Source organism: Mirounga leonina, unplaced genomic scaffold, assembly GCF_011800145.1.
Source record: "Mirounga leonina isolate KUSES-001 unplaced genomic scaffold, KU_Mleo_1.0 Mir_125, whole genome shotgun sequence".
Classification (NCBI taxonomy): Eukaryota; Metazoa; Chordata; class Mammalia; order Carnivora; family Phocidae; genus Mirounga; species Mirounga leonina.
Genome location: NW_023270305.1, coordinates 642,728 through 668,396, shown reverse-complemented (window position 1 = coordinate 668,396; position 25,669 = coordinate 642,728). Strand labels below are relative to the sequence as shown.

Here is a 25,669-nt window from a genome sequence, read left to right as displayed (position 1 = left end):
TCTGTGTGCTCACAGCTCACCCGGGTCTTGTTAAAACACAGGTTCTGGGTCACTAGGTCTGGGGAGGGGCCTGAGAGTCTGGATTTCTAGCAAGCCCCCATGCGACCGTGGGACCACAGGCCTCGATCTGAAGGGCAGGGCTGGGGAGCCGTGGTCCTTGTCCCTGGCAGCACGTTAGGATCACCTCAGGGCTCTATGGGTCATGCTTGGACACCACTCCCCTCAAAGTTCTCTGCTTTAATTGTCGAGGTTGGGGTCAGGGCATTGGCATATTTTGAAAACGCCCCAGATGATCCTAATGTTCAACTAAAGACATTTCATTTTAGGCCGGCAGACTTATCAAGCAAACACAATTTGTATAGTCTCTCTTTGATTAAAATAAAACACGTGTTGTTAACAATAATGTATTGGTATTTCAATATTGATTCATCAGTTGTAACAAACATACCACATTAATGCAAGATGTTAATAATAGGAAGAATGTGGGTGGGCAGAGGGGCAGGTATATGAGAACTCTATTTTGTGCTCGATTTTTCTGTAAACCTAAAACTGTTCTGAAAAATAAAGCCTATTAATTTTTTTTAAAAATTAACAACTGGTATTACACAGACACTGACCAATCAGATGGAAGCAGAGTCCCTAGGGGACGGGCCGCAGGGACTTTGCTGAAGTCATGGAGGGAGGGTGGGGGAAGGGAGGTCCCAAGGGAGGGGCTGAGCGGTCAGAAGGCTCAGGACTGCAAAATTACTTCAATATGTGAGCAACTATCATGGTCTCAGCACCCAAATATCAACTCTGACTAATGCTACTATTATCAGTTGTTGTATATGAATTAAAGGCAGAAATGAAGGATGCCAAGAAATGACAACTTGTGCAGTAGATATTGTTATCCTCATTTTATACACGAGGAAGCAGAGGCACACAGAATTCGTGACTCGCCCAAGGTCACGTGACTATTCAATGGCAAGCCTGAGAGCCGAACCCAAGCTTGTTGGCCTCAAAACTTAAGTTCTTCTCCGGCTCAGGTTGCTGGTGTTTAGTGAGCCTAATCTAGGCTTACGGGTTTACTTCTCTGTGCAGGTGGGTCATGAAGCTGGCATTTGCAAAGTGCCAAAAAAGTACACCTCCATTTGTGCACGGGAGGCTAGAGTTCCTGCCCAGTTCGGCCACTCACTTCACCAGGCAGATCTTTCCCTCCTTCTGCTTCACTGTAGACCTGGGGGAAGTCAGCACAGCAAAGACCTTCGGGATCCTTGGTCAGTGGTTCCTCCCTCCCATTTTATAGACCGGAAAAGTGAGGCTCGGAACAGGGAGGCAACCTGGCTAAGCTCTTGGCAGGGTGCAGGTCAGGTGCACAGGTGCAATTAAGCCAAAGGAGCCATCTCCCCCTGCAGTCAGTGGGCCACAAGGCCGCTCTGTGAGCTGAATGCAGTGACGTAAGTGGGAGTTGTCCATGTAGGACAAACGTGTGACAAGGATGCCTACACTTGAAGCCCTGTGCCTCAGATCTGCAACTCAGTATCCTTCCGGATCCTTCATCTGGCCAGCGTGCGCTTCGCGAAAGTAATGGTTAGAGGAGAGTCCATTTAGTGTAATGAGGGGTTTGGTTTTATAAGCAGGAAGAATTGCCTTTGTCCAGCAGCATGAAAAAGTGATTTTAAAAGTTAAAATTATGTCATGGGGTGGCTCTCAGACTCCGGCAATGTATCACACCTCAGCAGAGAGTTACAGGGGTGCTTTCTTCCGAAGGGAGGTCACAGCTGAGGATGCCCAGCCTGTGGCTCAGGGAGCCGTTCCCACTTGCTTCTAAAGCACTGAGTCAACAGACTTTCCAAGGAATATCCTGTCCTTGGCCGGAATCCTGTCCTGCAAACACGGTTCCTGGAGGGCCAGGTTGAAAGGGGATCACGGGCTCAGTAGGTTCAGATGGTCTTCAAAATGCAAATGCCGTTGGGTATGTTGCTATTTGTATGTCTGAAATCAACATTTATAGCTTTCACCTAGAGCTTCAGGGTCTGACATGGTAACCACCAGCCGGGCATGGCTATTTAAAAGCTTAAACTAATCAAAATGAAATACAGTTATAAATTTGATTTCTCAGTCACTCCAGCCTCATTTCAAGAGCCACATGGGTCTCGCGGCTGCCATATTGGACAGCAGAAATACCCAACACTTCCATCATTGGACAATGGATTGGTGCAGGCGTAGAAAGTGAGCACCATTGGCAGGAGGGGGTGCAAAGAGCATATCATATAGACCCGGGGAACCAATCAGAAAGGCCCAAACCACATGAGCAGGTGAGAGAGTCTGTAAGTCTAGATGTGGTCAGAAAATCTAGACCTGGGGATGGTGACACCACCCTACAAGGAGAAATTCTCCAGCTACATCAAGGTGCCAGATTGGTTCTGTCCAGAACACAGTTCTATAGATCTGTTCTCACTTTATCACATAGCACGTTTCTCCAAATCATTATAAAACATTCATAAACACACTTGTAAAGTCTGAGTACTGTTTTATCCTACAGCTATAGCATAATTTTATCATCCTTCTACTCATGTTGGATATTTGAAGTGTTTCCAATTTTTGTTATTATAAATGACATTTTCATGAATGCCTTTGTGACTAAAATGTCATCTGCTTTTCAGAGTCTATCTGTGGATAGTTAGAGCCCTACAAGTGGGTTTGCTAGTTTAAAGGGTACAACATGTTTGAGGCTTCTCATACTTACTGCAAAATTGTGTTCAGTAAGTGTGGTACCGATTTATATTTGTCCTTGCTGTACAAGAGAGCAGACTGTCACACCTGCAGCCCAAACAGTTCATTTGTGAAGGTCCCAGGCAGCCCATGGCTCCTCCCCTCCTCCTGCTTGAGTCTTGCTTTCACCCTCCACATGCTGCTGTTGGCTGAAAGCCCAGTCACGGTGCTCAGGCCACTGGCTCAGACTCATCTGAAAGGTCATGGGCAACGGGCCTCCCAGAATCCCCTAGATGGGTGTATGGCCCGGGCCCGAGGTTCAGACAGGTACGTTCTGGAGAGAGTGAAAGAGGAGGTGAGTGCCCATGAAGCCGTGAGAAGATCTGGGAGATGAGGCAAGGGTCATCTAAAGGGAAGGGACAGTAAGACTTCTCAGCCAAACCAGGACTCGTTGAGAGTGAAGGGAAAGTGACCACTCATTACGTGGGAACAACAGCATAACCCAGGGCTGACTGTCCCAGGCAAACCGGGATTTACACTCACCTTACAACATCATCTGGGACCATATGTCTACCCTAAAGTCAGCACCAAGAGTCTGTAAGGAAGGGGACCCTCAACATCAGAAATGAGGACCTAATTAGGGACTATGGCTGTTTGGTTTCTAAATGGATGCAGCGAAGGGAAAACATGGGCTCATCGTCCACGGAACATGCAATTTCGTGGGGTAACAGGACAGCACGTGCACCTCAATGCTAATACCCCACCTTGTCAAAGAAGCAGAGACCAGACAAGACCAGATACGGCCCAGAGACCCAGGAGAGGGCAGATGTAAACAGATCTGTAGGAATGTATTACCGGGATTTCACTGATTTGAGATGAGGCAAATTTTAATCAGCAAAGATCTAACGGGAAGGCATTCCAGGAGAGGGAACTGGCTGGGATAGATACGGAAGCAGATATGAGAGTTCTCAACTGTTTGTTGTTGAGCCTTTCCCAAATGTCAAGGCCGGCTCCAGGCACCTTATAATCTGTGGAATAATCCAGTAACCAACAGCCATGCAAATTCCTACGTCCAGCAGCTCTACAAAATAACAGTTAGACGCCCCCACTCACAGAGATGGGGAAGACTTTCCCCCCAAGAGCCCAGGACCAGCTGTACTGAGAGCTAATGTCTCTGCTCACCAGGAGCTGTGGTTTTAGACCGGCGGGACAGCCGAGCGTCTGCCCCCCCGACAGGCAGTCGGGACCTGCAATGTCTGTAGGTAATTTGAAAACTATAACAAAGCTGACCGGAAGCTGCCTTGCTTGTCATTGTCCCCTGGCCCATCAATTCTCTCCAGTGGCACAGATGAAATACTCCTCCTTGAAGAAGTTCCTTTGTTCTAAACAATCGCTGTGGTTATAATTGCGTTTTAATGATACGTCTGCGAAACGTCACGTTTTCATTGCTCGCCTGGTTCATAAATGTCCTATGCTGCACCTCGGGTAATTCAGAAAACTCTCAGTTCTGTAGTTGGCCCCTGATTCACACAGACTTGGCTACATGTGTTTGTTCTGTTTCTCGTGGTTTGCAATCCTTCGGGAGGCTAACCAGCTGGTCCTTGCCAATCGCCCAGGACGTTTCTGCTCTTGATCCCTGCCTTTGAGCTCAGCCCGGGAACAATTCATGTCTCCAGCTCCCATGACAGATATGAAATAAACAACAATGTCACAAGGTTGGGAATGCAAAGGAACAGAGCTTAAATTCAACCTGTCCTTCCATATGTAGTTTCGATACAGAAAGTGTAAGCAGTGGGGATGCTAACTGTAAGATGTGATATTTGTATTTGGTGGATATGGATTTTTGTTCATACATGAAACATTTAATTTAATTTGAATAATATCTGTAGAATTGAAGTTTCTTCTTTTAAAACAATTTTTTGCTTGTTTTAAACCTAAAGAACAAATCAAGAAAGTGATCGTTGCTGCTGGTTTTTACAGAAGTTACTAACAGAAAACAGTTTTGTTGTATCGAGGCAGAGGACGTTAAAAAGGTTTCCATTGCAGCTGTCAATTTCAGTAGATTGTAAATTATCTCATTTAATCTCCAGGGCAACCCCAAGAGGTGGTTTCTATTATTTCCCCCATTTAGAGATGAGAAGACTGAGATTCAGGGAAAGGAGCTAACTTGCCGGGGAGGTCTGGGACTCAGATCCAAGCACTCTGTCCCCAGAGCTCACTCTCTCACTCCTGTGCTAGGAAATACTTAACCCCAAAGCTGGGCTCTTCCAGAGACAGCTGCTCACAGGGGTATGCAGGCCCAGCTCAGAATTTTTTTTTTAAGATTTATTTATTTTAGGGAGGGAGAGAAAGGGAGAGAGAGCATGCACGTCAATGGGGGGAAGGGCAGAGGGAGAGGGAAAGAGAATCTTCAAGCAGACTCCCTGCTGGGCCCAGGGCCTGACACTGGGCTCAATCTCGAGACCCTGAGATCATGACCTGAGCCGAAACCAAGAATCAGACACTTAACCACCCAGGCACCCCGCTCAGAATTTTTGGTAAGAATATTATAGCTACTTCTTTCAGTTTTATATGGCTATGTAACAAATTAGCCCAAACTTTAGTGGGGTAAAACAACTATCTATATTACACATGAAGATTTGGTGGGTCATGGACAGTGGGGCCAGGTTTGTCTCTGCTCCATGACGTCTGGGTCCTCAGTGGAGAAGATTTGGTGGCTGAGTGACTTCCCAGCTTGAGCTGGATTGTATGTGTTGGTGCTGGCCCTGGATCCCTGAACGGGGCTCTTCACCTGGCTTGGGGTTCCCCCAGCATGGTGGCCTAAGGGCAGCCTCCCATCTTACAAGGTGACCCAGGGCTCCAAAGGCCAGCGTCCCAGCTCACAAGGTGGAAGCTGCCTTGCCTTTACCATATTCTGTTGGTTTAAACAAGCCACAAGGCAGCCCAGATTCCACTTAATGTCTTGGCGGGGTGGGGCTGACATATTGGAGCAGCTGCCTTTGTAAAATCCAATCTGTGTCGCTTCTCTTTTTTCTCGTCCAGCTGGTTCTGACTCTTCCAGGCTGCTCAGCTCCCAGCTGGGCTCTTCCTGGGACTTCTGGCCTCTTCCAGACCCAGGTCCTTCAGGTGGCCCCAACCCAAACGGCATTTTCAGGTGCACCCTGGGGGAGGCAGCAGATAAGAGAAGCATTTCTAGTGCTAGTGGGTGAATAGAAATCAGTTTAAGTCAACCAGGGAGGTCCCACCCTCCTTCCTAGAGATTGAGAAGGCCAGGCCCCCTCTAGCTGCCAAGGAGGAGATGGGCCAGGGAGGTCCAATTGGATGTGATCCATTCCACTTAATAGGACAGGAAGGGAAGTATGCTGGGGAGAGTTAGTTCTTGTGTAAAGAGAGATAGAGGAAGAGATGCTCTCTACTTCTTTCCACGAGCCTTTGCTTTATAAACTGTGTCTGATGCTGACAACCAGGCCAGCCATCTGCAACCATGAAGGGAGCTCCCTCCACCCTGGGCATGGAAGTAAGAAAGATGAACAGGACCTGGGTCTTTAGTGTTGTTTGTGAGTTTCTAAATGAATGAAACTGGAGCCTCCCTTCCTTGACATTTCTTGGTATATGAGATGATTAGTTTTCCCTGTTGCTCAAGCCAATAGGAAACATAATACTGTGCTTACTGGAACTCTTCTTGGGAAGTGTCCTCCAAGTTAGCAGGAAGAAGATTTTGACAAGCCTTTGGAAAGGGAGCTGTGCCTGTCATTAGCCTGCTTGATCTCATGCCTATCCCCCCACCCACCAGGGCTGGGCTATTTTTCGGGTGGACGGAGATGGGGGCTGAGTCCTGAAAATCACTTGCCAGCTCTCTTGCCAACAGGGTCCAACTGGGGGGGCCTAGTAAGAGAGTGGAGGATGGAGAAGCTGGGTCCTTCTCCTCCTGTCTCTGCTTGGAGCAATATCCCTGGTATTGGCTGCTCCCTTTGGTGGTTCCAGCGCCCTCTGGTCGGTGCCTCTCTGTGGTTCTAGTTCCCACTGGGCACCCCCCAGGTGGCCACAGCTCTGCTGGGGGCCCTTCCTCCCTTTTATGCCCAGCCTATGGGTGGTAGCAGCTTTCTGCAGCAGTTAGATATTCTGTTATCTCTGTAACTAGTTCCCATGTTAAATTCACCCCACTGAACTGCGGGCTGGAGCCCAGACTGATATAGGGCATGGCATGCCGAAGGGGAATGTTTAATAACTGCATAGGGCAGCTAACCCCTCCTCCCACCCTTTGAGATGACTGGGTCCTGTTGTCAGAAAGGATTTGGTTGGGCTGATGGGAAATGTAGATTGAGATCTGTCTGCACAATCACAGTGGCCCCTGAGGGTCAGAGGCTGTCCCCAGAGTGAGTCCTGTCATATAGCCTTTAGTTCTTTTCCCAAGTGAAGCTAGGTACATGATGGTTACCTCTCTCCACGCCCTTAACTTGAGTGCCCTTGGCCCCTCCCCAGCTCAGACCAGCCAGAGGAGATTTTCTCTCTGTTTCTAATACCCAGAGCCAGCTCATGCCTTTGTCCTTGGGCCCCCATGCTGGGCTGAGCACCTGTCCTGGTGACCAGACATACACAGCACATGCCTGGGAGCTGGCCTCCCCTCTGACTGTGCGCTCCTTGAGGACAGGGACCTCCCTGGCCCATCTCCTCCTTGGCAGCTAGAGGGGGCCTGGCCTAGAATAAGGGCTCACAGGTTGAAGGGGGAAAACATGCATCCCCCTGAGATGCTCCTACAGGCTCTCCTGATGAGCCCAGACACACATTGCCTTATGCCCAGGGCGCCCGAGGCTCAGCCCGGCACGATACTGTTAGCCCTTCAGACTTGGGTCTGACTTGGCAGGAATGTGGAGCTCACACCAACCCTAGGCAGAGCGCCCCTTTCCAGAAGGCCTACGTTGTGCCAGGCCCTCCACATGCTGATCCCTGCCATGCAAGGAAGAACTCTTGCAGGCTCTGGGGTTTCCCAGAGGTGGGGACCCCACCAGGGTGGGGCTCCAGCAAGAAGTGGGGCAGTGGCAAAACCCAGCACAGGTGTTGCCACAGGTGGGGTCAGAGGCAGTCACCAGGAGCCTAGGAGAAAATCGAACAAAAGAGGCAGTGGGTCAGAAGGTCGGGCCCTTGGCAGGTAGCACCCAGCACAGAGTGGCAGCCCCAGGATCCTCCGTTGCCCAGCACACCAACTGCATGTAGGAGACGCTCAAGATAAACACGGACTGAATGAATGAATGACCGAAGGGAGAATATTCAGCATCTTTTCTCCCTCTGATTTTAGACGGCACATAGGGAGAAATTCCCATGAGCTATCAGCCGCGTAACCACAAGTCACAGATTTCTCAGGGCAGCCCTCGCTCCAACCTAACAATGTTGAGTGACTTTCGTGTGCCAGGTACTGGGCTAGCAGCTGGACGTGTGAAGGTAAGTAAATTGTGGTCCTGACTTCAAAGGGAGTAGGAAGAGATAGAGGCCAAGACCCAAGGCACCCATCCTGTCTGAGGCGCGCTGGGATGACAGGTGGGCAGGCTCTGTGGAACGAAGGGGTTTAGGAGGGCTGGTGCACAGCCCAGCGCAGGAGAAGAGACTGGGAAAAGGAGTGGGACAGATCTCAGAGGGTCCTGGGTGCTGGGCTAGGTGTCCAGACTTCACCCTCTGGGCCCCAGGCCACCAGTGAAGAGTTGTAGATAAGTAAAGCGGTCAGATCAAGTGGTCAGATCTGAAAACCTTTGTCCTGCTGTCGGACCCCGTGAGGAAGGTGGCATGTCTGAATGCCGGCTCAGCACACACATCCTGGGGCTCTGTCTTCAGACTGCTCAGAAGGCAGGCTGTGGGAAGCAAAGCATTGCTAAAACCAATTTGCCAGTCAAATGAACTCCGGCTCTTCACGTCTGGACAGAAGCCACCTTTTCTCCGCAACGTACCGCGTGGCCAGCGACCTGCCACAGGGTGCTGCTGGGCTCCAGGAGGCCCTGGCTCCCTTCCTGCCGGAAGGCCTCTGTGCCAGCAACTTGCCAGGGAGCCCTATCAGGGCGGGGGCGAGGTGGGGCAGTGAGACAACACTTTGTAAAACAGACGTCCTGGCACTTCCACTTACACATGGGTATCTTTGGCTTCCCACAGACACCTTTGGGGGTGCCCCCCTTCTGTGATGACACCTGTGTTGCTCAGAGCAAGGAGGGCCTCCCGGAAGCTCGCTGTGCCCGGGGCACGTCATTTGGACATGGGTGAAGATAGCACACTTTCCACCTTGGAGGGTGGATTGGATTTTTGGAAACACGTCAGGCGATTCCAGGGCAAGGCTAGTGAGTGATGAGCGACTGAGCTTCAGAACGCATGGTCAAACATCCACAGGTGACCAGAGTGTCCCATGACTGCTTCCCAGGTGTCCTGAATCAGGGCACCCTTGTGGGACGGGCCCTAAACTCTCCCAGGTCCTCATGTAACTGGATGTCACGAGAGCCTCACTCCCGAGTTGACTCTTGTGCCTCTGGGAAGATATCTGGTGCTGCAGCAGATGACCTTTGACATGTGGACAGAACACAAACTCATTTTCCAGGAGGTTCTCAATGTCTAATATTCCAATATCGACTGCATGGATACATAAATGTTCGCCAACTGTTGTCTTTTACGTTCTTTAATTATTTCCAGTAAAGGGGACTCCTTAAATTTGTATTCGCTATATATACCTTTATAAGCCCTTCCGTGTTAGTAAGTAAATGAAGAGAAAACACCCCCTTCTTCAGACATGTCCTCATTTTTTGGTTCAAAAACCGTATACAGCAGATTTATACATGAGCCTCGTTGTAAAAGAAGTTAGAGATTCAAACATCGGAGTGCAAGAGCTTTGCATGTTTACGTACGCCGATCCAGCTAGAGAGCATTTTACACGAGGAGCCGGAGACCCAGTGAGGGGAAGGGTTCCAGAATGAGCTCGGTGGTGAGGGCAGCTAAACAAATGGGAGTTGGTCCTGGAGCTTAGGTGGGATAACTAAGGATGCACATCCAACATGGTTTTTGGTGTATTTCTTTGCTGCCATTACGGCTTCAGCTCCAAACACAAAAAACCTCACCTTCACATTAGTGTAACTTTTAGGCGTTGGCCACCACGTAGTTGACAAGGATCTGTTGCTTTTCTCCAAGGAAAGAAAGAGTCTGGGAGACGATGGAGTCTACTGAAAATATGCAGAAAGGCATTAATGCCACACGTATGAATAAGGCCTGGTTTAGTCATCACCGATTTATCTTTTCAAACCCAGGTTAGTAGCTGGGTTTAATGACTCAGGCCCTGCTAACTCCCAGACCAAGGCCAAGGGCCTCTCCAAGAGTTTGCCCGCAGCCAGCCGGGCCAGCGCTCAAGGAAGCAGCTCCGCCTCCTTGCCTTGCTTCTGTTTCCCTATCTGGGTCAGATGGATCATCTGGGCAAGATGTGGCCTCCCCAAAGCTAAGTACGGCATGTGCGCAGGAGTTTGCTGTTCGGCGTGGGCTAGCAGGAGCGGCAGCGTATACGGGCGACCCGGGTGTGAGTGGCAAAAATGTACAGCACAGGGACCCACCAGCTGGCTTCCTCAGTCAAGAACTTGCCTTTCATTTCAATTAATACCTCTAAATCTAAAATATAATCACACAGCTGAGCTGGAACAGGACCCTGGATCTGGCCCAAAACGTTCCCTTAATGGCTGGAGACACAGAGGCTCAGAGAGTCGGGGAGGCGGCCAGGTCACACTCCCACGGCGGCAAGCTGCAGGCAAGACAGGGCTGACTGTCCTCCCTCCAGGCCGGGCCACTAGCAGGACCCCATGTGCGGAGACATCCGGTCCCCGCTGCCTGCAGGAGGCTGCAGGGCGGGGACAATGTTCGCCTGCCAATGACTGGCTGATTGACATGCCAAGGAGAGCTGGGGGTGTGGACACTCTTCCCCACTTGGCCGTGGCACTGGACACGGGAGACGTCTGGAATGTGAGGAAAAGTCTGTAATTGGGACAAAATGTTTCTTCACAGAGGGGGGACAAATACCAGGGTGCTTACCATGATCCTAAAGCTGTCTCATTTAGTGTCTGGGCTGTCATGTTCCCTGATGGGTTGTTAATCTCATCCTTCGGTAGGAATTAAGCTTGTTAGGGTGGAGATAACTTCCCTACTCCCTTCCCTAGTCCAGCGATGTCTGGCACCCACCCAGCGGCTGCTCAAGGACTATGTAAAAATAAAGTTGAGCAAGATGTGCCCCAGGCCTAGGGGACAGTACAACAGGAGTTTCTCAAAACCTCACAGGGTTTTGCAGCTGTAAAGATCCTTATGTCATCTAGTCAAAACTCCTCCAAGGCCAGAGAAGGGAGGTAATTCACCCAAGATCACACAGCAAGTCCCCGCCAGGGACCCCGGTAGAGCACGGGGTCCCTCTGCACCAACCACGACTTACCTGGGCTAGCTTTACGCGTTCTTTAAATCCTCACCAGGGACCCTCAGGTGGGCCACACCCCACACTCTAGGGTGGGATGTGATTGTTGCATTTTGTCTTCAAGGGAAAGAATGGTAAAATGAAAGAAAAAAGACGTGCCCCGCCTTCCTTCTCCCCTCCCTGGGGTCAGCGGTGGGGGGCAGCCCACACCCCAGAGGCACAGTCCTCCCCCAGAGGCTGCACGCTCTTAGGGATAACAGATTTCCCAAGGCTTTTGCCTTTATGGATTCATTGTGCAGACTCAGTTGCTGTGCTGGGACTTACAGGGCTCTCTCAAAGCGAGGCAATCGCATCCGCCCTTAGAGATGTCTAGTCACTTACGAGTCCCGTGTACTATGGTAAAGGGCAGTGGAGGGGCTCGGTGGCCCGTGGCCCCTCTACCGCCTTCCCCTAAGGCCCTTAGACAAGCCTCTGGCTTAATACTGCACGTGTGTCTTCGCGTGGCCGTCGCTGCCAGCCATCTAGAAGGAACACACCTGGATACGTTTGTTGGCGCAGTGGCTCAGGAGCGGCCGGAAGCGGTGCCACCAACTTGCCAGGTGACCCTGAGCACGCACTTTGCCCCTGTCTACTTCTGCGCCCCGTTCTTGAGGTGAAGCCAGAATCGTTCCAGGTCCCTTCCTCGGCCCTGGAGGCGCCTGGCAGGAGGGGCCAGAGTGCACCCGGGGGGGAGGGGGTCCACGTGGCCCGCTTGTGCCCGCGATCTCCTTTCTCTGCCCTAGGACACGAGGCATTTAAAGCCAAGCAGAAGAACAGTTAATGCCCAGCGCGGATGCTGAAATTCGGCTTCTGCGGCGCCCGCTCCTGCACCAACGTTGATGTCCCGGAGAGCGGGGGGCCCGGGAGGGCCCGGGACCCGAGGCGTCGTGCGCGTGCGCGGGCCCGCCGCAGGGCCGGAAAGGGCGCCAGGCCGCCAGGCCGCCGGGGGTGCCCTGCGGCGTCGTGCGCGTGCGCGTGCGCGTGCCTGCCGCAGGGCCGGGAGGGGTGCGAGGCCGCTGGAGGCGTCCTGCGGCGTGGTGCGCGTGCGCGTGTCTGCCGCAGGGCCGGGAGGGGCGCGAGGCCGGGGGCGGGCCGGGTGGCGCTCGGAGCCGCTGACGTTGAAGGGCTCGGCGCCCCCCAGCCTCCGTCCGGCCGCGGGTTGGCCGCCGCCGCCGCGCTCCGCCCCCTTCCTCGGAGGACGCCCGGACGGAACCGATCGCGGCTGGTTTGAGCTGGTGCGTCTCCATGACGACACGCGCGGCGCTATAAGTAGCGGAGCGGCGGCCCGTCGGCTTTGTCAGTCCCCTCAGCCTCCGCCGCCGCCGCCCCTCTGCCAGAGCTCCGGCGCCACCTCGGGCCGGCGGTCCTCCGCGGGAGGGAGCGAGGCGGCGGGCGGCCGGCTGACGGGGGCGGCGGGGCGGCCGGCGGTCCTGCGCGCTGCGCTCGGGGGCGGTATCTCCATGGGGCTGGCCCGCGGCGCCCGTGCGCTCTGAGGTGAGAGGGGGCGCGTCCGGGCGGTTGGGAGGCGGGAGGAGGGACGGCCACGTGTCGCTGCGCGGCGGGCCGGGGGCCCGGACTGACGCCGCGCCTGGAGCTGCGAGGGACACGTGGTCGTCGCGCCGGCCGCGGGCCCCTGAGCCTGGGGAGCGGCCACCCCCCGGGGCCTGAGTTCCCCCGTGAAGCGGGACTACGAACTCCCTGACCCTGCGAGCGCCCGGCGGCCACCGTCGCCGCGGCCCGTCCTGCCCCGGATCGTGCCGGCTTAGGGCAGCCAGGGCTGGAGGGGACCGCGGCTCACCCTTCCGAACCGCGTCGGTGCGGATTCTGAGCCGGAAGCTGTTGGGAAGGCCCGCGGTGCTCTTTTAAAACCCATGGGGCAAGCCCGGCAGCAGGTGCAGACGTAGGAGCGAGCCCGTGCAGGTGTCGGGCTCCCATCGCTCAGCTCACTTTCGTCGGGATGCCCCGTTGTCCTGGAATTTTGTTCCTCTTGGTTTTCGTGTACAGAGGAAATGACCCGATGTGGAAATTCGCCGGCGTTGCTAGAGCTAAGATACGCGCTAGCCTTGTAGTGACTGTGGTAATACATTCTCCATTAACTGTGCCTTGGACCTGTCTGTGTAAGGAATCTTTGAATGACTTAAGAGATTTAAGAAAGGCCCAGGATATTGAGATCCCAGTTCGGGCGAACAGACTTACACGTAGGAGGCAGCCCTTAAGATTTTCCAACAAAGCTGATTGTGGTTGTTTGAGAATCCCAACTAACTGGGAAGTGTGGGGAGCAGAACCTCTTAGAAAGGTCTGGGGAGGACCAAGAATGTGTTGACTTTATTTGAAGCTAAAATTGGGCGTAATTTAGTTGACTTGTGAAATTTTTTTTCAGTTTGTTTAAATTGGTCTCTGTGTCTTGTATAATACTTTCCAATTGGCAGGGAAGAATTTCGTAGCAGAAGAGTGCTATCTTGTGCTCACTGATGCATCGTTTTAAGTAACTTAGCTATACAGAACACTAAAAGGTGAAGTTTCTCTATACTGTAAGTTATTAAAATAAAGCTTTAAAAGATACTTAATAGTAACATATTTCAAAGTAATAAGCTCCCAAGTTTAAGCTTGAACACTGCCTAAAAGCATTTTAACAAGACCCTAACTAGCCCAGTCTGTCACTGCGTGAACCTGAGTTAAGTGTTAATTTTATATAGCCAAAATGGGTTTGCTGTCCCCTCCGTCTCGACTTCCCCTAGAGGTGGTTTCGGCAATGTAGGAGGTTGACGATGGAAAGTCACGTTAGATCAAGCCTGGAAACGAGTTCTACCGGGGGCGCCTGGCTGGCTCAGTAGGTAGAGCGTGCGACTCTTGATCATGGGGTTGTAAGTTCGAGCCCCACGTTGGGTGTAGAGATTTTAAAAAATAAATAAAATCTTAAGAAAGAAGAAAACCACACAACGACCACAAAGGACAAATTCTACGATGCATGGGTTTGGATTTATGGCAGGCTCGTCTCCCTGGGCCTCTCATAGTGTCCCATGCCAGAGCAAACTGTGGCCCCGAACCATTGCCTGGCCTCTGTCATAGGCTGCAGGCACTGAAGCGGGTCGCACAGTGAAAAAAAGACAGTCCTGCCTAGCAGAAGTTAAATAGGTTAAAATCAGTAATTTTAAGATAGCTCATTTACCAGTGTCAGATTTCGTGAAGACCAAGGACAGTGGCTCTGAATGTTATGAGCTTTATTTTTGCTTATTCGTAATTCATGTTTGCTTCCTTGCTTTTGTTATTCTTAAAGTTAGCCAAAAATTATTTCCATATGATTATTGTTCATAGCTAAGCAAGGATGAGGGTGCGTGTAAGGACAGATGAGATTTGCAGAATCACTGACTTGATGACAGGCAACACGGGTTTAAGAATGCTGATTTCTGCTCAGATACAGCTGCTGTAGTACATTGTGTTGATAGGAAGATTGCTCACTGTAAAAATACATGCATGTCATGAAAATAAAATAGCATAAAAATTAGCTCATAAAATTCTTAGGAAACTTAAGGGCACTCAGTAAGTTTAGCCTTTAGTTATTAAAAATTCTGTGTAAGACTTACTGAAAACAGAAGGTGGATGTTTATAAGGCGCCTTTCAATAATTACTGAAATGCTGTTTTAAGCGTCTAAAGAAATGAAACGGACCGTTACAAAAATTTTTCCATTTTAATGAAGTGATTCTGAAACCTGCTTTCTGTAGGTTTTTTAGCATGAATATTTGAAGTGCTTATTTTGAGGTATATAGTAGTACATACAGAATTTTAGTGTGTTGCTTTGAGAAAGCCTAGTGTTGAATCTACAGTGTCCTTGGACTGCATAGAGGTTTATGGAATCCTGTGACTTACACCTGAAATAATGGGATTCCCAAATCCAGCGAGTGAGCTATCTACAGAGAGCACTTGAGCAGCACTGCTTCCTGTGTGCTCACAGCCAGTGCCTGATCTTTCCATTTGATGTACTCCTAAGGTGGACCAGCAAATTCTGTTTATCAGAACATTTCCACTGCTGCACCTGAGGGCACACGCATCTTCAGCGGGACTTGGAATTCCAGAGAATTGCTTTTGTGAGAAACTGGCAATAATTTCTTTAAATTCCATCTCTTAGTTTTCCATGTAAGTATTCATGGTTGTTATTAAGAATTACTGAGTATTATATCAAAAACTAATGATGTAATGTACGGTGATATAACAATAAAAAATTTTTTAAAAAAAGAATTACTGAGTATTGGGGCTCCTGGGTGGCTCAGTCAGTTCAGCAGCTGCCTTAGGTCATCCAGGATCTACCAGGATCTAGCCCCACATCTGGCTCCCTGCTCAGCGGGGAGTCTGCTTCTCCTTTTCCCCTGGCCCCCTCCCCCCCACACTGTCTTTCTCAAATAAATAAGTAAATAAAATCTTTAAAAAAGAAAAAAAAAAGAAAAAGAATTACTGAGTATTGCTCCCGCTTCTGAGGAAATTTCTCCACCCTGTTTGCAGTTTGTTACGTTTCAGAGGAACTTCAAGAAACCATGAACAGCTTTAGTAATGCAGATTTAGACTGCCATTTCCTCGATGAAGGCTTTACTGCCAAGGATATTCTGGACCAAAAAATTAATGAAGTTTCGTCTTCTGTAAGTATCTTAAGTCGGTGCTGACAGCACAGCTTTGAAAATGCTGGGCACATGAGTGAGAGACTTCAGTGCGGTCTTAAGGAAATGGAATGGAACTCACACGTCCTGTTAGGGAATTCAGAATTTATTAGCTGCAGATCACTCAGTGATAATAGTGATGTTCGTGTCAGTGGCCAAGGTAAAGAGAGGAGGGTTCGTTGATGGGAACGAGAGGGGAGGCTACATGTGGGATGTGTGATTAGGCTGCTGATGAGTTCCCTGCACCCACTCTTGCTGTAGGATGATAAGGATGCCTTCTATGTCGCCGACCTGGGAGACATTTTAAAGAAACACCTGAGATGGTTAAAAGCTCTTCCTCGAGTCACCCCCTTTTATGCAGTCAAATGCAATGATAGCAGAACCATAGTGAAGACCCTTGCTACCATTGGGACAGGATTTGACTGTGCCAGCAAGGTAAGCAAAAGCAGCAGGACTCAAAAATGATGATCTCAGATGGCCCTGGTTGGGCACATCAAAGTTGTGTTTCTTGGGCAATATATAGTAATGAAAGAGGGGGGACTGAACTCCCGTGTTCTCCTGTTTTTTTCAGTGATTAGCTTCCTATATATAACGTACTCTCTCATGTTTTTCAGACTGAGATACAATTGGTACAAAGTCTTGGGGTGCCTCCAGAGAGGATTATCTATGCAAATCCTTGCAAACAAGTGTCTCAGATTAAGTACGCTGCCAATAACGGAGTCCAGATGATGACTTTTGATAGTGAAGTTGAACTGATGAAAGTTGCCAGGGCGCATCCAAAGGCCAAGTGAGTGACTCCTCCGTTTGTGGGCAGGGCAGGGTCACATATGGGATCTGCACGTTGTCAAATTCAAGTTCACAGTTGTGAGATTTCTGTACTTTGGTAAAGTATAAAAGTCTGCTGGGTCAGAGGCAAAGTAGAAAATCTTAAATCCTCTTGATGAATAAAGCTGTAGGAGACTCTTGGGGTGCCTGGGTGGCTCAGTCGGTTAAGCGTCTACCTTCGGATCGGGTCATGATCCCGGAGTCCTGGGATCGAGCCCCGCATCGGCCTCCCTGCTCGGGGAGAGTCTGCTTCTCCCTTTCCCTCTGTTCTCTCTCGTTCTCTCTCAAGTAAATAAATAAAAATCCTTAAAACAAAACAAAACTTATGAGACTCAAATCACAGGGTATCCGAGCCACGAATTCTTTTTGTTCTAACCATGGCTCTAAGTGGTCTTCTGTCATGGGAAATTTGATAAAATTTTTCTGCTTCTAGGTTGGTTTTGCGGATTGCCACCGATGATTCCAAAGCAGTCTGTCGCCTCAGTGTTAAATTTGGCGCCACGCTCAAAATCAGCAGGCTTCTTTTGGAACGGGCGAGAGAGCTAAATATCGATGTCGTTGGTGTCAGGTGAGCTCTTGGTGGTGGCCTAGGGGCTAAGATACTAGACAATGCACGTTTTATAGGCTTTTCTCCCACTGTAAATAGTAATTTTCAGAAATAGCATATTCTCCTTTCTTTGCCCCAGCTTCCATGTGGGAAGTGGCTGCACGGATCCTGAGACCTTTGTGCAAGCCATCTCTGATGCCCGCTGTGTCTTTGACATGGGAGTGAGTATATGTAAACCCAATTCCGGGGCGGGGGGGTGGGGAGCAGGGCTGATAGTAACTAGACTCAGTTTTAGAATTAACCTTCTGCAGAAGTCATCCCATATTCCAGAGGCTTAAATCCATCTGCTGCATACATTTTCATGACTTGTTACCAATCTGGCTACTCGACTGACTGACTGAACTTTCCTGATTCTAGGCTGAGGTTGGTTTCAGCATGTATCTGCTTGATATCGGTGGTGGTTTTCCTGGATCTGAGGATGTGAAGCTTAAATTTGAAGAGGTAATTTATAACAAAAATGTTCATAGCTATTTTAGCAAGTTCCATTTTGGTGTAGTTCAGAACTTAAGTGTTTTTAAGTAATAACAAAAGAAATTGTACAAACATAAAAATGCCTTAGTATGATACTTTCAGTGAGTTCTGCACTATCTAAAATTGTATTTAATGGGCTTTGGTTTTCTAAACCACAATGAGTCAATTTCCCCCCAAATCGTGGGAAATAGTTGATTACTTTAGGAAAGAGCAGGTGGACTTCAGTACATCATTACCCCCAATGGGGTTTTCTAAATTTTGTACTTTTCCTTTGAACATTTTAATTGTCTTAGTCACTTATGAAGTTAAAGTGGACATCTTATTAAGTGGACCATTATGTGGTGGTTGAGTTTATGGAATAGATCCACCTTCTTCTTAAAATTTTGTGAGATAGGCAGAATAGAGTTTTATTCTGTTGGCGTGTATCTGATAGCTTAAAATATTTAGGCTCCTTGATACCTCAGTAAGCAGTAATACATTTATAGTACTGTTTGATAGAATCCTACCCATAACATCTTATAAAGGATGGGGGGTATCCAGAGGGGAATCCAGATGAAACCACAGGGATATGCAGGCTGGGTTTAGGGAGATGCCAGTTGGTTGGTTTTTGTTTCGCTGCCGTCGCCCGGTAGTACACCTGCTGACGCCTGCGCTCACGTTTGTTCTAGCCTGTCACTGGTTCTCACTCTGCCGTGAGTTCCCCTTGATGACTGTCCTCGTCTGTCCCCGTCTGTCCCTTGTAGATCACCAGTGTGATCAACCCAGCCCTGGACAAGTACTTCCCGGCCGACTCGGGGGTGCGAATCATAGCGGAGCCCGGCAGATACTACGTTGCCTCAGCCTTCACACTCGCAGTGAACATCATTGCCAAAAAACTCGTATTAAAGGAACAGACAGGCTCTGATGGTACGTATAAAGGACGAGTCACGCAAACAATGAATCCTGGAACACTACATCAAAAACTAATGATGTATGGTGATTAACATAATAAAATTTAAAAAAAAGGATGGATCATTGCACACGTAGCTGTACGTTGGTACAGAAAGTGGTAATTGAGACTCCTGTGCCTTTCCAGATGAAGATGAGTCGAGTGAACAAACCTTTATGTATTACGTGAACGATGGAGTGTATGGATCGTTTAATTGCATCCTCTATGATCATGCCCACGTGAAGCCCCTTCTGCAGAAGGTACTTCTGAACGTAGTATATACAGCAGTGAGGATGTGGGGTCATAAGCAGGGTAACTGGTTACGTTTTTCTCTCTCAAATGTAGAGACCCAAACCAGATGAGAAGTACTATTCAACCAGCATATGGGGACCAACATGTGACGGCCTGGATCGCATTGTCGAGCGCTGCGACTTGCCCGAGATGCACGTGGGCGATTGGATGGTCTTTGAAAACATGGGTGCTTACACGGTTGCTGCTGCTTCTACTTTCAACGGGTTCCAGAGGCCGACTATCTACTATGTGATGTCGGGGCCGACGTGGTTAGTGACGACACATTTCATGGTTTGATAAGAGCAGGTTTCTGCTGGCTCTTGTCTGGTTGAATAAGAAATCGTCTTGTTTAGATTAGATGTAAATACTAACAAGGTTCTTAAAAATAGTTGTTTTCTGCCTGTATTAGGAGTATATGCTTTAGAGGGGCGTCTGTGTGGCTCATTCAGTTAAGCGTCTGCCTTCGGCTCAGGTCATGGTCCCAGAGTCCTGGGATCGAGCCCCGCCATCGGGCTCCCTGCTCGGCGGGAAGCCTGCTTCTCCCTCTCCCACTCCCCCTGCTTGTGTTCTCTCTCTCTCTGTGTCAAATAAGTAAAATCTTAAAAAAAAAAAAAAAATATATATATATATACATATATATATATCTATGCTTTAGAAGATTTGGGAAATACAAATGGAAAGAAAATTCTCTGGTGATACTGATCTGTATTTGTTTTCAGATTTTTATGAAGGTGTAACTATTTCAAAAAAAGCCTAGGGTATTTCTATATAAATAGAATATTGTAATGAGCGCACATGACTTGTGCTTTCCCTGTTACTGAAAAGGTGGTCCTGAAGAAAGGCTTGCTTTAGAAATACACTGAACTGCTTCCTGATGACGTAGTAGCCGAGGAAGTAAATAGGCTCATGAGTAAGTGACTCTCATGAAGCTGCCGAGTCCTGGGGACTCAGGGTTTCTGAATGTGCCCCTTCTGTCTCTCAGGCAACTGATGCAGCAGATCCAGAACCACGACTTCCCGGCCGAAGTGGCGGAGCAGGACGTCGGCACCCTGCCTGTGTCCTGTGCCTGGGAGAGCGGGCTGAAGCGCCCCCCGGCCACCTGTGCCTCCGCCAGCATCAACGTGTAGGTGCCTCTCCTGTAGCTGTTACCTTCGAGTTTAGCTGGAATTGGGGGACTTGGGGGGGACCGTTTAACTTAATTCTTGCTAGTTTTGAAATGTCTCTGAGTAGGGTTGGCACGGATGCAACAGTATGGAAGACTAGGAGATGGGGTCACTTATCTGTGTTCCTATGGAAACTATTTGCATATTTGTTTTATATGGATTTTTATTCAGTTTTCAGACACGCTACTAAGGCGCGCCCCCTGCCGCTGAGCAAGCGTTTGTAGCTTGAACACTGCAGGGCGGGCCGGAAGCTTAGTGTTGTGACCTGTTTTAAAAATAAAGTATCTTGAAATAATGAGGCATTGGGGAATTTTTACAATGTGTCCATTCCAAACGGCTCACCTTGAATGTGTTTTATAAGTGGGAATTGATGTTTTGTCCCACCTGCTGAGAAAGTTGTCCCAGAGGACTTAGGAGTTGGTGGTCTTCAGTATTTTGAAAATCTGTCGAAATGCCATCTTCCTGTTCAGCTCTTTTATTTCAAGTACATGAGTCTTGTATGAAGTTTGCTGTGGATCCTCACAGAGAACAGTGGATTTAGCCCGCATGTAGGGAGAAGGAAAAGCGTGGGTGAGGCAGGCCGTCCCCTCTGCTGCTGACACAGCTCGGCCCGCCCCGAATGTCCCCAGAAGTGGCTGTGAAGGAGCGCCTAGAGCCCTTTGCTAACTGCCTTGTGTCAGGGCTGTGCCCCGGGAAGGCCCCAGAAGCCCCCCGAGCGCTGCCTGCGGGACCCATGTTCCCTTCCCACTTGTCTTCTCTCCGGGGACAAGTTGCAGAGCTGCAGGTTAGGAATGTGGTACAACATTTGGCACTTACTTTAATAAATTCAACAATTATCCTGTCTTGTAGATCTCTACCTTCTTTGACCTTGACCACTGGCCTTTTATGTTCTTTTACTCAACTCGTACCCCTACCGCCCCCGAAAAGGACATCAGGCTCTCATACAGCGTAACCCCCAAGATGAGAATGTCGAATCGTGCAGTAGCCATACGTGGGGAAGGAAGGCCGTGCAAAAGCCAGACGTAGCCCTAGGATGCCACTAGTCCCCGCTGTCATTGAGCAGCATTGTCTCACCGGCTCCAGCAGGGGGCCATGGGAAGACCAGAGTCCGGATGGGAGGGAGTACTGCAGCTCCTTTCATCTCGGGGAGTAAGTGAAGCCAGGTCCTCCAGCTAGGGCTGTATGAGTACATTTACTAAAGGATTTGAGGGGAATGACCTGTTCTCTAAAAAGCCACCGTCCCCCCGCCCCCCAAGACCCAAGTTCCACATGGACACTACATTGTTGTGGTTGCACAGTCCCCCCTCTTCCTTGGCTGCTCAGCCAGACACGGGCTGGGCATGTCCGCAGCTCTGCTCTCCCTTCCTAGACCTGAGAATGTGGATTTAGTTGCCATACGTACGTACATTCATCAGGAGCTACAAACAAAATAGTTCTGACTGGAGTGGGGGCCAAGGGGAGGGAAAAACCTCTTAAAGTGACCGTTTGTCCCGCTTCTGTGAGCACATCCTTTTCTGACTCCTCAGGATGTTCAAAAGAAAGGAATTGGTGTTGAGGAATGGGAGCTAGTCACCAAGTCTGGAATCTTGGTAAATTAGGCCTTCTACCAGGAAGGGCTTGAGATCTCCTAGTGGCAGCAATGAGCTTGGATGGAAAAGAGAAAGGGCTTTCCACTCGAAGTATGCCAAGGATCTGGAAACTGCTCTTCTCTCAGCCAGTCCCCACCCATCTGTCCAGTGCCAGTGGGGACAGAAACAGCTCTAGGTTGTCCTGTTCCACATAACAGCCTCAGCCTCAGCCTCACTCCCGACAGTCTGCTTAAATTGCTTGTAAGCGCCCAGAGTTTCTGGGCTCTGCCAGGGCCACATTTGGGTCTGGAGGGTAATGTGGCCTGGCTGGGCCAAATGGCCACCTCTGGTCCTTACACCTGGGAGTGGGCAAGTGAGTTTAGCCAAAGAGGATGGAGATCTCAGATGCTGGATATGTGTCAACACTCCTCCAAGACCCTCCAGGTCCTAGGTTGCCGTGTGCAGTTACCTATTGCCATGTGGTGAAAGATGGCACTGCCTAGGGGCACCTGCGTGGCTGGTTGGTTGAGCGTCTGACTCTTGATCTCAGCTCAGGTCATGATCTTGGGGTCGTGAGATCGAGCGCCACGTCGGGCTCAGCACGGGGAGTCTGCTTCTCCCTCTCCCTCTGCTCCACCCCACACTTGAGTGTGAGCTCGCTCGCTCTCAAAAAAAAAAAAGAAATGGCACTGTCTAGTCATTCACAGAAACCGGACACTTCCAGACTTAGAGTGTGAAGTGACTATGGCTCTGGGCAGCGGGTGAATTTTCCTCTGAATGTGCTGGAGACTCCAGATAGGCCCCCCATGGGAAGGGACCCAGAGCTCTCAAGCTGTTGGTCCAAGATGAAGGCAGTGGTCTCAGCCTGCATTCAGTTCACTCGGGGGAGCATCTTCTGAATACGAATCGTAGGGCCCACCCCACACTCCAGAGATGGGGTAGTGTGGGGAAATTGGGCCAATGCCTGGAAAGTGCAAGAAGAGCCTCCCCAACTCCTTACGTAGTCCATCGGAGGTGAGAGTTGTAACAGAGCAGACACAAAATTAACACATTTGAAGTCAAAAAGGTAAGGGACAAACAACCACATGAGCCCAGGGCTGACTTTCTAAATATCGGAAGGCTCCGGTCAATAAAAGGACAATATAATAGAAAGTAGACAAGTCACAAACATGGATTTACAGAAAAGTCCGAGTGTGAGACTTCCAAACTCGAGAAACGCACATGAAAACAGACTACCCCATGTCAGGTGGGCAGACGGAGGGGTTGCCTCGGCCGCTGGCTAAGCAGACGTGCTCACGCTAGACGGGAAGGGAACTGGGGGGGTGATCTCTTCGGAGGCCACTGGGCAAAACCACAACCCAAACTGATGCAGCCGTGTAAGGATTTCCTGACAAACCCCCTCACAGGCTCTTCACTGCACTGTTCACAGCACACGTTGGAAACACGCCACGTGTCCACTGAGAGGGACAGGCAAGATGACAGAGGGCCGGGGCCGCGGCTGCTCGCACCGGCAGGAGCTCGTGGGGCCCGCCTCCCAGCCACAGTGCGGACGAGCAGGGTGAGGAGCAGCGTGTCGTGCACTGTGTGTGTGTGCACGTGTGTGTACGCGCATTCCCGTGTGCACGGGGCCTTTTGGGAAGAACCGACGCCCGGGTGGGGGGAGCATCGGGGCCCGAGGAGGCTGCACAGCACCTTCTGCGTGTGTCCGCATCACTGATCTTACTACAGAGACCACGAGCCTCCCAAGCGAGGAGAGAGGCTCCGAAATGAATTGCGGGCGTCCGATGGCACGGCGGTGGGCAGAGGCAGGCCACGTGGCTCCCACGTCCACTTGGCGCTCCTAGCCTACACAGACGTTGCTGAGCTTGAAGCCAGAGAGGCCAAGTGACTCGTCTAAGGGAGCCAGTGAGTCGGGAGGACCTAAGAGGAAGGAGGTGTCCGCTTCCCTGGCCAGTCTGTGGTCCCGGTCACTCACTGAAGAAAAAGAGCCGTGGCGGGAACGTGGCTGGGGACGTGGCTCCGGGCCCTTGCTCTCCCTCGGTCTCCTTCCCACTCGGGCCGGCAGCAGCACCCGTGGCTTTGAGCCCCGGCCAGTGGGCGCCTGGAGCTGCGCACACCCAGCCCCTGCCTCCCTACCAGTGACAGGGCCCCACCGTAGCCGCCGACCCCTACAAGCGAGGCTTTCGAGTCCCTCGAGTCCCTCCCTGGCAGCTGTTCCGAGGGAGGGTCAGGGACGCTCAACGAGGCTCATCGGAATGTAGTGCCCGGAGGGAAAACGCCCGAGACGTCCTTGCTGCTCTTTCTGGGAGCGGAGGATCGTTCCATTGTTCATCCTCTCTGCTGACTAGAATGGGGAGGGTCATGAGCAGAGTGGCCCTGGGGGTGGCCTGGCCCCTGCAGCTTCTGACCCCCCCCGGGGACTGTGCACACTCAGCTCCCTGGCTTGACAAGGGGAGCTGCCAGACTCAGCAAATAAAAATATAAGATTCTGCGTGGGACAGAGATTCGTTGTCTGAAACTGAAATTTAACTGGGCAACACTACCGAAAGGCCTCCGAGTCCTGGGTATCAGGAGCCCAGCCTCAGCCTCTGGGCACTGTGTGGCCCACAGAAAGTCAGGTGCTCCTCGGAGCCTCAGTCTCCTTATCTGACAAGTGGAACAGGGACAGAAAGCTGTATGAGGCAGGCCCAAGTGGCTCTGAACCCAGGCGGGGAGGCCTTGGGGATCGGCACCCCAAGCCTGAGACCGCCCTCCCGGCTGCAGCCACCAGGGGGCAGCAGCACCTCGTGCTCCAGGCTCCTCTGCTCAGCTGGGAGCTGTGACCAAACTGTCAGGTCACACAGTCACTCAGCAAACCCTTGACCAGGGCCCCCGAAGAGCCCTGACTGTGCCAGGAGGGCCGTGGGAACAGGACATGCTCTGGCTCAGACGGAAATCCAGGGCCGGCCACAGCAGTGGATCTGGGGCTTTGAGGAAGGGGCTTCAGGCAGCCTGGGCCAAGACCAGGCCACTGCCCCCCAAAACTCTTCCTGAGCCCCAATAGGTGAAGCCCATCCCCCAGCCCAGCTGTCGCCCCTCCTGTCTCACACCTGCTGCACCAGCCCTGTGAACAGCCTTGCCGCCCTCGCCTTTCCAGAGTGGGTAACTCTGGAACCCAGCCACCTCCGGAGGTGACCTGGTGACCCTGCCCACTGCCCCACTTGCCCTGGACAAGGCCCTCCCTGTCCTCTCCTGTAAGACGGTGACGCTGAGGCTTGGCCTCCCTGCTGCAGTGTGGGGGTAGGGGAGGCAGAGGGGCGCTGCTCTCAGGGGATCCCTCACCCACTGCGCTCTCCTTGGAGCTGGGGTCCAGGTCCCTGCCTGTCTCCATGCATCGGTACCTAAGGCTACCAGCGCCATCCCCATCTTCACATGGTCCCAGGCCCACGTTCTTCCCACACCAGAGCTGCCCCCACGGGGGTGGGGGTCCAGTCCTAACCCTGGCTCTGGTCCCATGGCCCCCACATCCGGGGGATCGAGGAGCCCTTTGGCAGCCCTCGCTCTGAGCTGGAGAGCCTGAAGGGCAGATGTCGACCCAGGGGGTGGCTTCACCCGGCCCCGAGGCCCTGCAGCCCTTCCCTCTGGCAGCCGACGTGCAGGAGAGGACAGGGAGGGCCTTGTCCAGGGTCACGGGGCTCCTCAGTGGCCAAGCTGAGACCCGTACCTCTGCCTCGGGGTCCAGGGCCGCTGTGGTGCAGCTCCAGGGAGTAGGGATGGACCGCGCGGCGACTCTCAGTCATCATTCCCCGGCCACTAATCCCATGCTGGGCCTGGCACTGGATCCAGGGGCAAAGGGGACCGGAAGGAGATGGATGGACAATATAAGGTCCATGTGAGGGAAGCAGCGCTGGGAGTGAGGGGAGCGGGCGCGGGGGGCTGTAGGCACTGTCTGCGGGGAGGCGGGGAGGGCTTTCTGGAGGAAGGGACATTTGCATGTAGTCTTAGCAAGGGCCCGGAGTGTGGGTGAGCATGAGGTTCAGG

General features: G+C 51.2%; 1 protein-coding gene, 1 long non-coding RNA gene and 1 other non-coding gene across 6 annotated transcripts; 2 read left to right on the top strand and 1 right to left on the bottom strand.

Annotated features, from left to right (window-relative positions):
• Window positions 1-1,480: 1,480 nt before the first annotated feature.
• LOC118007590 lies at window positions 1,481-12,096 on the bottom strand. Its single transcript, XR_004678436.1, has 4 exons — window positions 11,129-12,096; window positions 9,783-10,661; window positions 2,729-3,028; window positions 1,481-1,974 (listed from the first exon to the last, which is right to left on the bottom strand). It is a non-coding gene; the product is annotated as an uncharacterized LOC118007590 (long non-coding RNA).
• A 180-nt stretch (window positions 12,097-12,276) lies between these two features.
• On the top strand, window positions 12,277-20,376 carry ODC1 (ornithine decarboxylase 1). 4 transcript variants are annotated; one of them, XM_035000575.1, is made up of 12 exons: window positions 12,277-12,381; window positions 15,136-15,281; window positions 15,645-15,778; window positions 16,058-16,231; window positions 16,411-16,583; window positions 17,055-17,189; window positions 17,308-17,389; window positions 17,586-17,669; window positions 18,443-18,605; window positions 18,775-18,887; window positions 18,973-19,187; window positions 19,901-20,376. In XM_035000575.1, exons 3-12 carry the CDS (start codon window positions 15,677-15,679, stop codon window positions 20,043-20,045), a joined length of 1,386 nt encoding a protein of 461 aa, XP_034856466.1. In that variant the 5' UTR covers window positions 12,277-12,381; window positions 15,136-15,281; window positions 15,645-15,676; the 3' UTR covers window positions 20,046-20,376. The 4 variants fall into 4 exon arrangements, with proteins under 4 accessions (XP_034856466.1, XP_034856468.1, XP_034856465.1 ...); XM_035000577.1 differs by lacking the exon at window positions 12,277-12,381 and adding an exon at window positions 12,455-12,640 and having other exon boundaries at window positions 15,660-15,778; XM_035000574.1 differs by lacking the exon at window positions 12,277-12,381 and adding an exon at window positions 12,456-12,640.
• LOC118008339 lies at window positions 14,113-14,245 on the top strand. The gene has a single exon (XR_004678656.1). It is a non-coding gene; the product is annotated as a small nucleolar RNA SNORA42/SNORA80 family (small nucleolar RNA).
• Window positions 20,377-25,669: the final 5,293 nt, after the last annotated feature.

Coding starts and splice junctions, on each gene's coding strand:
- ODC1 (XM_035000575.1), top strand. CDS start 15,677: ATGAACAGCTTTAGTAATGCAGATTTAGACTGCCATTTCCTCGATGAA. Junction 16,584..17,054: donor AGGGCGCATCCAAAGGCCAA/GTGAGTGACTCC, acceptor TTCTGCTTCTAG/GTTGGTTTTGCGGATTGCCA. Junction 19,188..19,900: donor GTGATGTCGGGGCCGACGTG/GTTAGTGACGAC, acceptor TCTGTCTCTCAG/GCAACTGATGCAGCAGATCC.